The sequence below is a fragment of the Stigmatopora argus genome, chromosome 3 (genome assembly GCF_051989625.1).
Source record: "Stigmatopora argus isolate UIUO_Sarg chromosome 3, RoL_Sarg_1.0, whole genome shotgun sequence".
Taxonomy (NCBI): Eukaryota; Metazoa; Chordata; class Actinopteri; order Syngnathiformes; family Syngnathidae; genus Stigmatopora; species Stigmatopora argus.
In genome coordinates this window covers 16,074,369-16,087,323 of record NC_135389.1, presented here as the reverse complement: position 1 = coordinate 16,087,323, position 12,955 = coordinate 16,074,369, and the positions used below count along the sequence as shown (strand labels likewise).

At 39.5% G+C, this 12,955-nt stretch overlaps 1 protein-coding gene across 1 annotated transcript; it reads left to right on the top strand.

The window, feature by feature from the left end:
• Positions 1–1,581: 1,581 nt before the first annotated feature.
• On the top strand, positions 1,582–12,582 carry LOC144071411 (high affinity choline transporter 1-like). Its single transcript, XM_077596484.1, has 9 exons — positions 1,582–1,749; positions 5,041–5,241; positions 5,328–5,441; positions 6,722–6,877; positions 7,004–7,152; positions 7,302–7,442; positions 9,455–9,608; positions 10,695–10,912; positions 10,998–12,582. Exons 2-9 carry the CDS (start codon positions 5,058–5,060, stop codon positions 11,556–11,558), a joined length of 1,677 nt encoding a protein of 558 aa, XP_077452610.1. The 5' UTR covers positions 1,582–1,749; positions 5,041–5,057; the 3' UTR covers positions 11,559–12,582.
• The last annotated feature ends 373 nt before the right edge of the window (positions 12,583–12,955 follow it).

Below are 12,955 nucleotides of genomic sequence, written 5' to 3'. Positions count from 1 at the left end.
ATATATATATATATATATATATATATATATATATATATATATATATAGTTATCTTTTTCTTCACCTAAATACATTTGCACAAGTACTATTTCATATTCATTTCAATTCAATATAAAATATGTCTCTAGAAACTGAGAAAAGATAACAATATATATATATATAGTTATCTTTTTCTTCACCTAAATACATTTGCATAAGTACTATTTCATATTAATTTCAATTCAATATAAAATATGTCTCTACGTGCCAATAATTCAAGTATATATGTATATATATGTATTTATATAATATATATATATGCATATATACTTGAATTTATATATATATATATGTGTGTGTATATATGTATATATATACATACACACACACACACACATATATATATATATATATATATATATATATATATATATATATATATATATATCAGTGGTGTGCCGTCAGGGCCTTCAAGGACTTCTCTGCTGGCCTAAGAAATATCTGAATCACAGACTGATGCTAATTATATTTTGTCCATGAATACTTATTAAATAATTCCAAATTAAAATAGTTTTTAAAGGTTGGATTGATTCTGAAGGTGTCGCTAGAAAATTCACGGACTGCCGCTGATATCCACATAATGAATATTGTGCATTAATCTATGCTAGTTTTTTATATAGGGGTTGCAGTTGAGCTGGAGTGTATCCTGTTTTAACCATTTGAAACTCACAGTCCCACGTAGCATATATAATTTTAAGACTTAAATAACCTGACAAACTACTAGATTTTGAATATGATTAAAAGTCTGGAGAAATGAAGAAGCACAACACTATAGTAAGGCTGGAGTTTGGATTTGTGCCCATTGATAATGTGTGGGTGGTAGACAAAATAATATTTCGTAACTTGAATTTTTGGCACCCTCTCCAGTGTCATTTTGTATTTAGGTGAAGAAAAAGATAACTATATATATATAGTTATCTTTTTCTTCACCTAAATACATTTGCATAAGTACTATTTCATATTCATTTCAATTCAATATAAAATATGTCTCTAGAAACTGAGAAAAGATAACAATATATATAGTTATCTTTTTCTTCACCTAAATACATTTGCATAAGTACTATTTCATATTAATTTCAATTCAATATAAAATATGTCTCTACGTGCCAATAATTCAAGTATATATGTATATATAATATATATACATATATATATATGCATATATACTTGAATTTATATATATATATATATATATGTATATAATATATATACATATAAATATATATATATGCATATATACTTGAATTTATATATATATATATATATATATATATATATATATATATACATATATATATATATATATATATATATATATATATATATATATATATATATATATATATATATACATATACATATCCCCAGCTACCCTAAATACATTTGCATAAGTACTATTTCATATTCATTTCAATTCAATATAAAATATGTCTCTACGTACCAAAAATTCAAGTTACGAAATCACTTTGAGGATGTAATTTTGTTAGTAGAGGTAACACTGTAGTGGGCAGTGCCACCCTCTCCAGCGTCATGTTTCTGAAATTTTCCACTCGCCGTGACGGCATTTGAACGCAGCACGCTAAGGCAGCTGCTGAGGACGAACAATAGAGCTGCTGGGAGTTGATAACCTGGGATCCTTGAGGCAGTGGTGGAATTAGAGAACAAAGCAAGCAGCAACAGCAGCACAATTTACGTCGTCCCGCGGAATCGGTGAGTTTTGACGACTGGGGCCCATTTTACATATCAAAATCCACCTTTCGCCATTATCATTTGGCGTTGACAGGTGGACAAAACTAATCACTCGCTCATCATAGTGTTCCTTTCGTTTTTTACGCCAGCGAAAACACATTTAAATCATTCTTAGGTTTTACACATTGACGTTCAGACGCGCGTGCGCTCAAAACCGCTAGCCGCATGTAAAGACAATAAGCTATAAGGCCTTTTCCAGTAACTAAATATTGACGTTATATACAACACGGATGACACAAATAACGTTTACAAGCTCTCTGGGAATTTGAAGAGATACATAAGGGGCCAATTTAAAAAAAATCTTTGATTTCCTTTTAGATGTGCGTGTGCGCGCGCTCATGTTTCGATCAATGAGTAAATGTTGAAAGCTGAAGTATTTATATTTTATTAACTCATCGCCTGCCATTGCCAGCGGTCACGTTTATTTCAGCTGAGTGGACTGGCTGTGAAACCTCACGTTTCAATGCTATTGACTGTGTTAATCGTCAAAATACGTGTGCTTCCTCCATGATTTTCTTTCAGTAGCGCTTGCTGAAATAAATGTAGCGATCGCAGGGGGGGCTAGAGCCTATCCCAGCCAGCTATGGCAGCAGGCGGGGGAAACCCTGAATTGGTCCCCAGCCAATCGTGGGAGACGAGGATCCGTGCTCTCACTCATACCAAGGGGCAATTTAGAGTGTTCAAGCAGCCTAGCATGCATGTTTTTAGGATGTGGGAGGAAAACTGAGTCCCCGGAGAAGCTTCACCAGGCTGATTGATTTAAATGTGGTTTCGCAAGGATCTCCCCAGCTACTCCATCCAGCTCTTCCAGGGGGATCCCAAAGCCTTCCCAGGCCAGTCTTCCCTAGGTGTCCTGCCTCCGTGTGCGGTCGTTTGGTCGCCGGTCGTTTGGTCGCCGGTCTTTTGGTCGCCGGTCTTTTGGTCGCCGGTCTTTTGGTCGCCGGTCTTTTGGTCGCCGGTCTTTTGGTCGCCGGTCTTTTGGTCGCCGGTCTTTTGGTCGCCGGTCTTTTGGTCGCCCGTTGTTTGGGTCTGGGCGACCAAAAGACCGGCGACAAAACAAGGTAAAACAACACGGTCTACGCATCAATAAAAGCCAACAATGGCCCTGAGCAGTTTCACTGAGTGGACGTGTGAGTGTATTAGAGTTTGTATGAGTTGTCCCCTTAGGAAGGGACGTCAGTCAGGGTCTTAACAAGTTCTCCTACAAAACACAATAAAAGTACGGGAAATTTGGCCTAATAATTAATAGGGCATTAAGTATGACTAAGTAATAATTTACAGTTTGTATTTAGGGAATTTGAGCAACGATTTAAATGGTAATTATCAATAACCTTCCGGGCGACCAAACGACCGAGTACCTTCTGGCTCAGCCCGGCGGCCTCCTCCCAATGGGATGAAACCGGAACACCTCGCCAGTGAAGTGTCCAAGAGCATCCTAATCAGATGCCCATTATACGTCTTCCGGTGCGGCGTTCTTTTCCCTTTATCCATTATGGTCCCTTTGGATTGGCGAAATAGAACGTATAAAATTTGACTTTCTTTGCTCCTAATATTGTATTGATCCTGTGTCATCTCCATACAGTCAAATACCTAACACTGGTGTAGTGACATTGCCTTCTCCCTTTTTTATGTCGTTTTTCCAAGGAAAATTCATCTATGAAATCATTATTCATTACAGGAGGAGCAGATATCCACTCCAAATCAAAGATAAACTAACCAACAGCAATCAAAGATAAACTAACCAACAGCAACATAAGTAGGACAAAATACACAACATTTTTTTAAATATGGGCATATTGTTTTTGTTAGAGCAACATCAGTCTATATGCAAACTATAGAAGTGACATTTTGCATCTACATAACATTGGCATCATCAAAGCCCGGGAAATTTGGGGTGTATCTGACGTCGTTTACTCCCCCTTGCATCGCAGACAGGTAAGGAAGCCATGTGGGTTTGAAGGCAAAATCCCCTTTGAGGGTTTCTTTTTTGGATAAGTTTTTTATTGGATAGCTTTTATTCATCCCGTATTCGGGAAATTTCATTGGGACAGTAGAAAGAAAAGCCATAGTTATAAGTTCGACAGTACAGTCGCAAAGGCCGCAGAACAACAAAGCAAAAGCAAAAACACAAAGTATAAAGCAAATCAAAGTCAATGGGATCATTAAGAATCACCAAATCAAATCATTAAGACAGAAAAGCAGCAAAAACACAAAACGAGCAAGAGTGGACGGAGCTACCGCCACCGGCTGCCACTTGAACGGCGCCATCTTGGTTTCGGTAGCAAAAACGGATAGACTCAAAAAGACGTTGTAAAGTTGGACAAAAACTGGAACCACGTTTAATTAAGTGCATTTTTATTGGTGCCTGTGTTGCCTGTAGGTTGCAATTTAGCTAGTTGAGGGCATTGGCACACAGTGTCCTGGATCAAATTTCATTGGTTTAGCATTGCCTTTAAAAAAAACATCATCCAAAAGATGAAGTTGTTGTTGTCAAACAAGAATAGATTTGATTCCCAACAAATTAACTGGAAAATTGAGATTTAGAATGCAGATGTTCATACAATTGGCTCTTAGTCACTTGTGACTCAGATGACCCAAATAAAATTGCCCAAAAGCTTGGTTTGTTGAAGGTAGTAATTAAAAAAGTCCAGCATTTCTGTACATTGGAAGGCTTGGAGAATCTCGGAGCATCTGTTTGTTGTACCTAAGTAGAGGTGCACAGAATTCTTGCTTTCCCGTTTACCAACTATCCAAACTTCTTCTAGAGCAAACTTTTTTAGGGTGGATAAATCTGTAACTCTGCTCGCTGCTGCTAAGTTGTGCTCCCCATTTTCCCTCCGTTGCAACACACAAAGAACTAATTCACATACGTGCCGGCGAGGGAGGGACGTCAGAGAGGGAGTCGTGCAAAAAGTCTGCTTTCTTTTTGGGTTTGGCGACTTGTTTCATGATGCCCAGGGAACAGAAACAGTCCTTTTGGCTACCGTGAGATTAGAACTCTTGAATAAAATATTGACAAGAAAATGCTGGCTCTAACTAATCCTAATGTATTATGTCCGAAAAAGAACAAATTTGGATTGTCTTTAAGTCTGTGCAGACGGTACTGCAACATTCATTTTATTTTTCATTACTGTTGTTGTTTGAACTATTATTATTACTATTGAAGTGAAATAATTGAGGGCTTATTTTTGTGTTGGGTTCCAGAATGAAGAATATGTTGTGGATATTGTTGGGTTTGTGTCTGTTGGCAAGGTCACTGGTTTGCAAGCATGGCAGTGCATGTGGCTGGACTTGTGGCCGTGGCTGCTTTTTACATTGTTATCCTGCTCACCGGGATCTTGGCATCTCGCAAGTCCAAAAAAGTGGAGAAGAAATGCACGGGCAAAAAGAGCGAAGTGGCCATCGTCGGGGGCCGCAACATAAACGTCTTAATTGGCGTTTTTACCATGACAGGCAAGTATTTTTTTCTTTGTATGTGTCTCCCTTACTAATGCTTAAAGTTCAGCACTGAATTTTGCTTCTCATGACTTATCTTTTAGCAACATGGGTTGGAGGAGGTTACATTATGGGGACTGCCGAGGCCGTGTACTCCCCCGCTCAAGGTCTCGTCTGGGCTTTTGGCCCTCCTGCATATCTTATAAATTTCCTTTTAGGTGAGTATGTGAGGGGGCATTCCTGCTTCATAAATATCCCAGCAATATTCAGTAAAATATTCCCAAAAATAAGTATGAACATAATATTTCACAAAATGTATTATTACCACAAACTAGGACTCACATTTCGGTGTTGGAATCACTGGTGAAATGTTATCCTGCTAAAATCATTTTGAGTGGCCAAATGTGCCGTATCGATGACTGGAAACAATTCTAGGCTGCATTGGCCTTAAAGACTTAAAGATAAGCGACCATGACCTTACTGTTTCAACTGTTATTTTGCAGCTTCCCTTTCCTTTTTAAATGTGTAACCACCCATGCATGGTTAGTCTCTATTCGATTGTTTGATGAACTCTGATGAAACAACAAGATTTGTCTTTGCTAGCAAACAACTGACATTTCAATGCTTTGTCTAACCACCCACGGTTAGTTAACCTTAAATCATTCTTCCGTAGTGGCACTAAGCTGCTTTCCTTCACAATAGGTTGCCATGTACCTGTGAATACCCCGCCTTCTCACAAAGGTAGCCTTGGGAATATTATCACTAGGAAACAGAGCTAAGGGTGTGTTTAACAATGCTCTACCAAGCACACAATGCTACACATGGTACCTCACAGTGCTGGATAAAGAAAACGGTTTGAAAGGCGTGGGGGTGGTTAGGGAGTAAAAATCTGTTAATAAGCTGCTTCATTTTTGAAGCAGCAGAGTTCAAAGGTAGGGGAAATATGGTACGTGTTCTTTAGTCCTCTATTTGTGTCAACCACTCATTTCTACCTTGCTTCCACTATATACTGTAGTAGGCTTGTTATTAGTACATATTTTGCTGGACCTGGTGAAATTTGACTCTTCTAGTAATGGTTCATAGCAACTCGAAACATGTGGTCGGTCACAAGTTTCAGATCTTAGGCTTAGGTGATGTGTTAATACCCAACGTAGGCTTCATAGAATTGCTTGATGAGATGTTCCTTGATGTTAAATGCCACATTGAGGTCACAGATATCATCAGCTCATCTCGTCCAAAATAGATTTGATCTCAGTCTCCTTGAGTCATTCTTAGGTTGTTATTAGCCAGTGTATTTTCCCTATTTGGAACCGAAAATGCCCCAAAACTAAATATGCCTGCTACCTGCTTTTTCTCTGATTAGATAGTTGTGAATGAAGGTTTCCTCTCAAACTGGCCTTTGAAACTGAGAAGATAGGTGCTCAGTGAAAATGTTGCTTGTTTCAAAAGCTAACGCTTGCCTTTTTTTTTTGCTGCCGTGTCTTTTCTGTCTTTCAAGGTGGATTCTTTTTTGCCAAACAAATGAGGTCAAAACGCTACGTGACCATGCTGGATCCATTTCAGTATCGCTATGGCCAGTTGTTCACGACGGCAATATTAATTCCTGCTATCCTCAGTGATATATTGTGGGTGGCCTGCATCCTGGCTGCTCTAGGTAAATTTGTATATCTATAGAAAATGAATGAATGTGGTTAAAGAATGTGGCTCTGGTCTGTGCATTTTGTACTGATGCTTAGTTCTATTTTCTTTGGTTAGAGTTAATGTTTTGTGTCATCTCCAGGTGGGACGATGAGAGTTATCCTTGAACTATCATCTACAATCTCCATCTTGATCTCTGCGGCAGTCTCTATCATATACACGTTTTTAGGCGGCCTCTATGCTGTCGCGTACACAGATATCATCCAACTGACCTTCATTTTTATCAGTCTGGTGAGCTATCAAAAAATTGTCCGAAGGTTGTATGATTGTCGTCGTTCATTGACGAACGGCAAGTCAACCTTTGTATTTGAGAATCTCTTTATTCAATGCACATTCCTTACTTGTTGCTGATGTCTAACTAGTGTTTTTTCTGTTTTTAGTGGGTCTGTATTCCTTTTTTGATTCTCAGTCCTGTGGTGACTGACTTGGCACAAACAGCCCATTTCAACCAGTCAAACTCATGGATAGGAGAAGTGAAACTTGAAGACTCAGGAAAATGGACAGATGACTTTCTAGTTTTGGTCAGACATTTTATTACATTATATGATTTTTATTTCTGCTTTTGTTGTTTTTTATTGTTGCTACATGACAACAACCATGTCTGTCAATTCTTTTGGATTGTGAGTTCTGTGACTTATATATTTTTTCCTCTTCATTGTTTGGCTGTTGCAACTTGTAGTCCAAAAAAATATACATGTACGTATATATATGTATATATATATATACATGTATACATATATACATATGTACATATGTACATATGTACATATGTACATATGTACATATGTACATATGTACATATATACATATATACATACAGTGGTACCTCGACATGCGAGCGTAATCCGTTCCGAGACTGAGATCGTATGACGAGGTTCTCGTAACTCGAGCGGACGTTTCCCATTGAAATGAATGGAAAAAAAAATTAATTCGTTCCAGCCGTCTGAAAAAACACCAAAAACAGGATATTGGATTGGAAAAATGTTTTATTTCTTCTAATTCCCCATCTATTAAAAAAGTAACACATAACTAGTGGTTTAATAGAAATAATGTGTTTAATCTAACTAAAATTGGGCGGATTTCGTCGAGGGGAGAGGGGCACAAAAGGGGCGGGGGGCTTCGGGTTTTTTTCTTCCACACAACGCACTCGTAAACAGAACAAACACTCCACCCTCACGTCCGCTATCGATGGGCTGTTTGCTGTCGTACTATTCCCTTCAAAATATTCCGAAAATGATGCACACAAATGTCCTCACAATCGGATAACGCACGACCACTTGCCAACAAGCAGCAGTCTTTTATCAGCGATCGCACCGCTGCTCATGGGAGCTTTGGGGGCGCTGGCTAGCGGCTCCTTTTAGCTTGTAGCATCTGTGTTCGCATCCCCTCGAACGGCGCCTATGATAGAGTTGCTACCGGGGATGCTGTTGCGAGCCAGTGCCCCTGATGTTCTTATGAGCAGCCAACGAGAAGTAATATAATACTCCTCGTATTAGATAAAAATAACAGGAAATGCAGCAGCTGAGCTTACCCACGTATTGATTGTGGGTAAAGTTTTATTCTGAGTGCCATTGCCTGTCGGCGTTGTGTGCACGAGTATACTTCATTACCCAGAAAGCCCTCTTTTCCCTGCGCATGCGCGTTGTGCGTTTCCTGGTCTGAATAACTCATCCGGTGCTCGTAAATATTGTTATACACGAAAGATATGCAAAAAAAAAAATGCCATGGCCACCTGGCTTGGTCGCATCACGAAATTTTGACCGCATCACGGGCGAATTATTCGATCGAAATTTCCCCCGTAAGACGAGCATTTTGTATGACGAGCGGTCGTATGACGAGGTACCACTGTATATACATATATACATATATACATATATACATACATATATGTGTATACATACACACACACACAATATAGAGTATATTAACATTTTTCCTATTGACTGTGAATCTGTGCATCACAGATACCTTGTTATCTTGGGGGTGTTGAAATCTTCTGTCATGTTCTAAATTTGACTTGATGTACAAAAACAGCTATACAAATGATTCCCAAAAAGTAAATCAACATATCTTCTGATGCTCACGCAACCTCTAAAAATATCACAACGATTAACTCAATTTTTTATTTTATTTTATGGAGGGATTAAGTAGGCTGTGTGTAGAGTGAGCAGAGTATAATACGTAAGTACAGAGAACATCTGCTTTCAAAGAGTGATTTTGGATAGCATACTGTTTGAAAGCACATATTATTCTTGAAAAATTACACAATGTCTCTATGACAAATATCATTTACCAATTGTGTAATTTGCCTCCTTTTGGAGATGAATTTTCCCACAGAATTGTTGTTGTTATTGTAGTTTCTGCACAATCAGTGACCTCGTACCAGCTATAATTGAGTAACCTATCTGCAACCCACTTAAAAACCTTCTTAACAATAATGAAAGGTGTTCTCCGTAGCAGGCTCACGTACAGTAAATTGAGTGAAGTGATGCATCAATGCCATGCTTTTTGAACTGCTGTAATGTGTGTTTAGGCTTTAGGAGGACTGGCTTACCAGTCTTTCCATCAGAGGATCCTTGCTGCAGCCTCCTCGTCCAAGGCTCAGGTTACCTGCTTCGCTGCTGCCGCCCTTTCTTTTATTATGGGAATTCCCTCTGTGATCATCGGTGCTGTGGCTGCATCTGCAGGTATACAAACATCCTTTTACATTCTCCATCCATAGCATTAGCTGTTGATTTCACGGAGGCAGCTACGAGGCATGAGCGCTGTTTGACCATCACAGATATACAACAACATCATCTCGGTGGCTTTTTGGGGGAGGCTTGGAAGAGTTCCATTTCTTTTTTTTGTTTCACATGCACGCAGTATGCGCAAGGCAGCGTAGCCATGAAGTGGAAGAGTCAAATTCCTGAGGTAGAATTCAGCATGAACATTTAAAGTAAGATTAGCCCTTGACTCCATCGTAGCCCGACACCCATGTTTTGTGTAGGCAGAGTACTATTTTTACATACAGTTATTTCTATTCACACTGCTACAGGTTATGCCCCTCGTCAACAAGCCGTGAATTGAAGTCTCTCGGGAAAATGACTCTGTTTTCACTTGGGACTTTTGCAAACTGCTGTTTCTAGCAAAGCAAAGTTGGAGTGGAACACTTTTCCTGAGCCTATTGTATCCCAGGTATAAAGTCCAATCTGTAGACAATAAGCACGTCCAAAGTCTCACCCCTTACTTACGTAGCACTTCTAATACTGTGGTACCAGAGTCCAAACTGTACTAAACCCTTCCCCACCTGAGATTTGACATTCCACCCAACTACCGAGCACTCACGTTTTCATAGGTGTCTGGGCGATGCTTTCTCGGCCAGAACGGGCGCCCGAACGTTTGTCTCCACTTTGACATGGTAGCATGTGATCAACGTCGAGAGATACCAATCACATCCAAATACGAACCGTGGCTCCTCAGAAAGTCAAGGTGGCAAATAGCAGAAAACCAGATATCAAAGTATCAAGGTGGACCATCATCATAGTTTGATTTTGGAGGTTCCACTCTGCTTAATTCCATAAGGAAGTATGTTTGCAGGCAATAAATACATTTAGCAGAATTTTCCCAACGGAATAAACGTGCGTCCAAATAGTTTAACAGTAAAAGGAATTTTGCCTTTCTTAGTTCAAACTGTCATATTTAATTAGGCCTAAAACACCTTTTGTCCCCATTACCATGATTTTATTTTCCCTCTTTGTCTCTGTATGTGCCTTTTATATCTCTTCTCTAAGACTGGAACCAGACAGAATATGGTCTACCCCCACCTTTTGAGCGAGGGGAGGCAGGGAATGTCTTGCCGCTGGCTCTTTGCTACATCACACCCACCTGGGTATCAGTGTTAGGCATGGGCGCTATAGCAGCAGCAGTTATGTCCTCCATGGACTCAACATTGCTGTCATCAGCATCCATGTTCACACAAAACATATACAAGACGACTTTCAGAAAGCAGGTGTGTGTGTATGAGAGAGGTGTGGTTGCATCATTAGTAAACACGCCAACAAAATGTTGGTTTCATTTTTGTGTGTGTTTTCCAGGCATCGGAGAAGGAGCTGCAATGGGTGATCCGGATTAGTGTGCTGCTTGTGGGTTTGGCTGGAACCGGTCTGGCCTTTAATAAGAGCAGCATCATTGTTCTCTGGCTGCTCGCTACGGATCTACTCTATTGCATCGTGACTCCGCAGCTGTTCTGCGTGGTACATCTTCGCTGTGCCAATGGCTACGGGGCCATCAGCGGCTACTTGCTAGCGCTGCTACTCCGCGTGCTGAGCGGTGAGCCGGCACTGGGCATTCCCCCCGTGTTGCTCTTCCCAGGCTGGAGGGAGAAAGATGGCCTCATCACGCAGTACTTTCCCTTCAGGACTCTGATTGCGATCATTTCTCTGGCATCTATCATTCTCATGTCCTGGCTGGTCCAGGTCAGCTTCACTCGTCAGATCATTCCTCAGTCCTGGGATGTCTTAGATGCTTTTGAAGCGATTATGGATTCAAAAGATGAAGAAGAAGAAGAAGAAGAAGAAGAGGAGGAGGAGGAAGAGGAGAAACCAATTCAAATTTTCAATGAAGAAAAGAACTATGTTTTTAATACAGCTTTATAGGCTTACAATATTCAGCAAACCTTATGTATGTGTATTGATGAACATATTCTCACATTTCTATGCTGTCATTTCTTCTACAAAGTATTGAATATTGTTGTGAATGAAAGCGCAAAGTTTAGCAAGGGGTTGCTATTTCACAAGCAGGATTGCAATCTTAATGTTTAAGCCTGTACTTAACCCAATCCCTCTTTCCAAACACCAGTTTCTGCAAGATTTTTATTGTAACTGATCCATGTGAGGTGATCGTATTCCAGCATCGTTGACCCCTTCAGAAATGATTGGGTGTTTTTTTTTGTTTTTGTAAGAACTATTGAGATGAGATGCCACTATTATTGGTACTAAGGTTCCACTCAAATGCTTATTTAAAGTATCAAGTGTTTAACTAGTTTACTTTCTACATTTTTAGGTAGTGTCCTTTATAAATTGTTGGTTCTGTTAATGCGCTTTCCTAAAATTTTATATTTACAATACTACAATATCTATGACAGCAGTTGTAATTGTGTGTCATCAACCCCCATTCCTCTCAGAAACCCGAAATCCTTGAACAAGTGGGGATAAAATGCCAATAAGCACATCTTGAATTAAAAAAGAAAAATATATACATATTGAAAGGAAACGCTTTGAATCCCAAACTGTGGGTAACTGGTTTCTGTAAAGGAATGGGGCATTGTTGGGTGAGCAGCTTCTAAATCAAATTAAGGTGTTACGCTGAGCTACAGTGTCTAAGTGTTAATTTATCTCGGCTGGTTGTCGCGAGGGTCCCGTGAGTGAAAAGCCAGGTTAATGCACTCAGACAGTGTTAACATTGGTTCTGTAGTATCTATGCAACTGTAAAGACCGGCTATGAGCAGCAGAGGGCCATTATTATTAACTTGAAAAATGTCTTTAGTTATAGCTAGGAAGAGTTTTTTTGGGGGGCCATTCTTAATCAAAGGGGGCAGAAACTTAATGCATCGGGTGTCCTATGTGGTTTTCAGGTCATATGTACCCTTCCTAATTTACAATACATTACCATTACAAACAAGTTTGGTCTCTGTGTTTTTCCAGTCCAGATCTACGCTAGCAAGTAAACGTGAGTTTAGGACCACAAAGATCTGTCAAACCTGCACAAAGCTAAAGACTAACTAATAATAGGTGAGATAAAAAAATCGTAAGAGCAATTGAGGCGCATTATTTTATGTGTATGTGCAAGCCTTTTCCTAATGTTTCAAATGATAGAGCTCAAACTAAAAAAGAAGCGCAAGAGGATTGCACTCCAAGTGACACTGCTTGTTTGGCTCTAAGCTGTATGAAAAGATGACTCAACAGTAAGAATGTGCACATTTCAACCAACGTGATGTTGCCAAGCAGCAATAACAGGGAAAACCTAGCATTCAATGCTCAGTTCATGGAGTCAG

What these genes read in the sequence shown, in the direction of transcription:
- LOC144071411 (XM_077596484.1), top strand. Translation starts at nt 5,058, where the DNA reads ATGGCAGTGCATGTGGCTGGACTTGTGGCCGTGGCTGCTTTTTACATT. An exon ending in CCTTCATTTTTATCAGTCTG is followed by an intron (nt 7,153 to 7,301) that starts GTGAGCTATCAA and finishes TTCTGTTTTTAG; the next exon opens with TGGGTCTGTATTCCTTTTTT. An exon ending in AGACGACTTTCAGAAAGCAG is followed by an intron (nt 10,913 to 10,997) that starts GTGTGTGTGTAT and finishes TGTGTTTTCCAG; the next exon opens with GCATCGGAGAAGGAGCTGCA.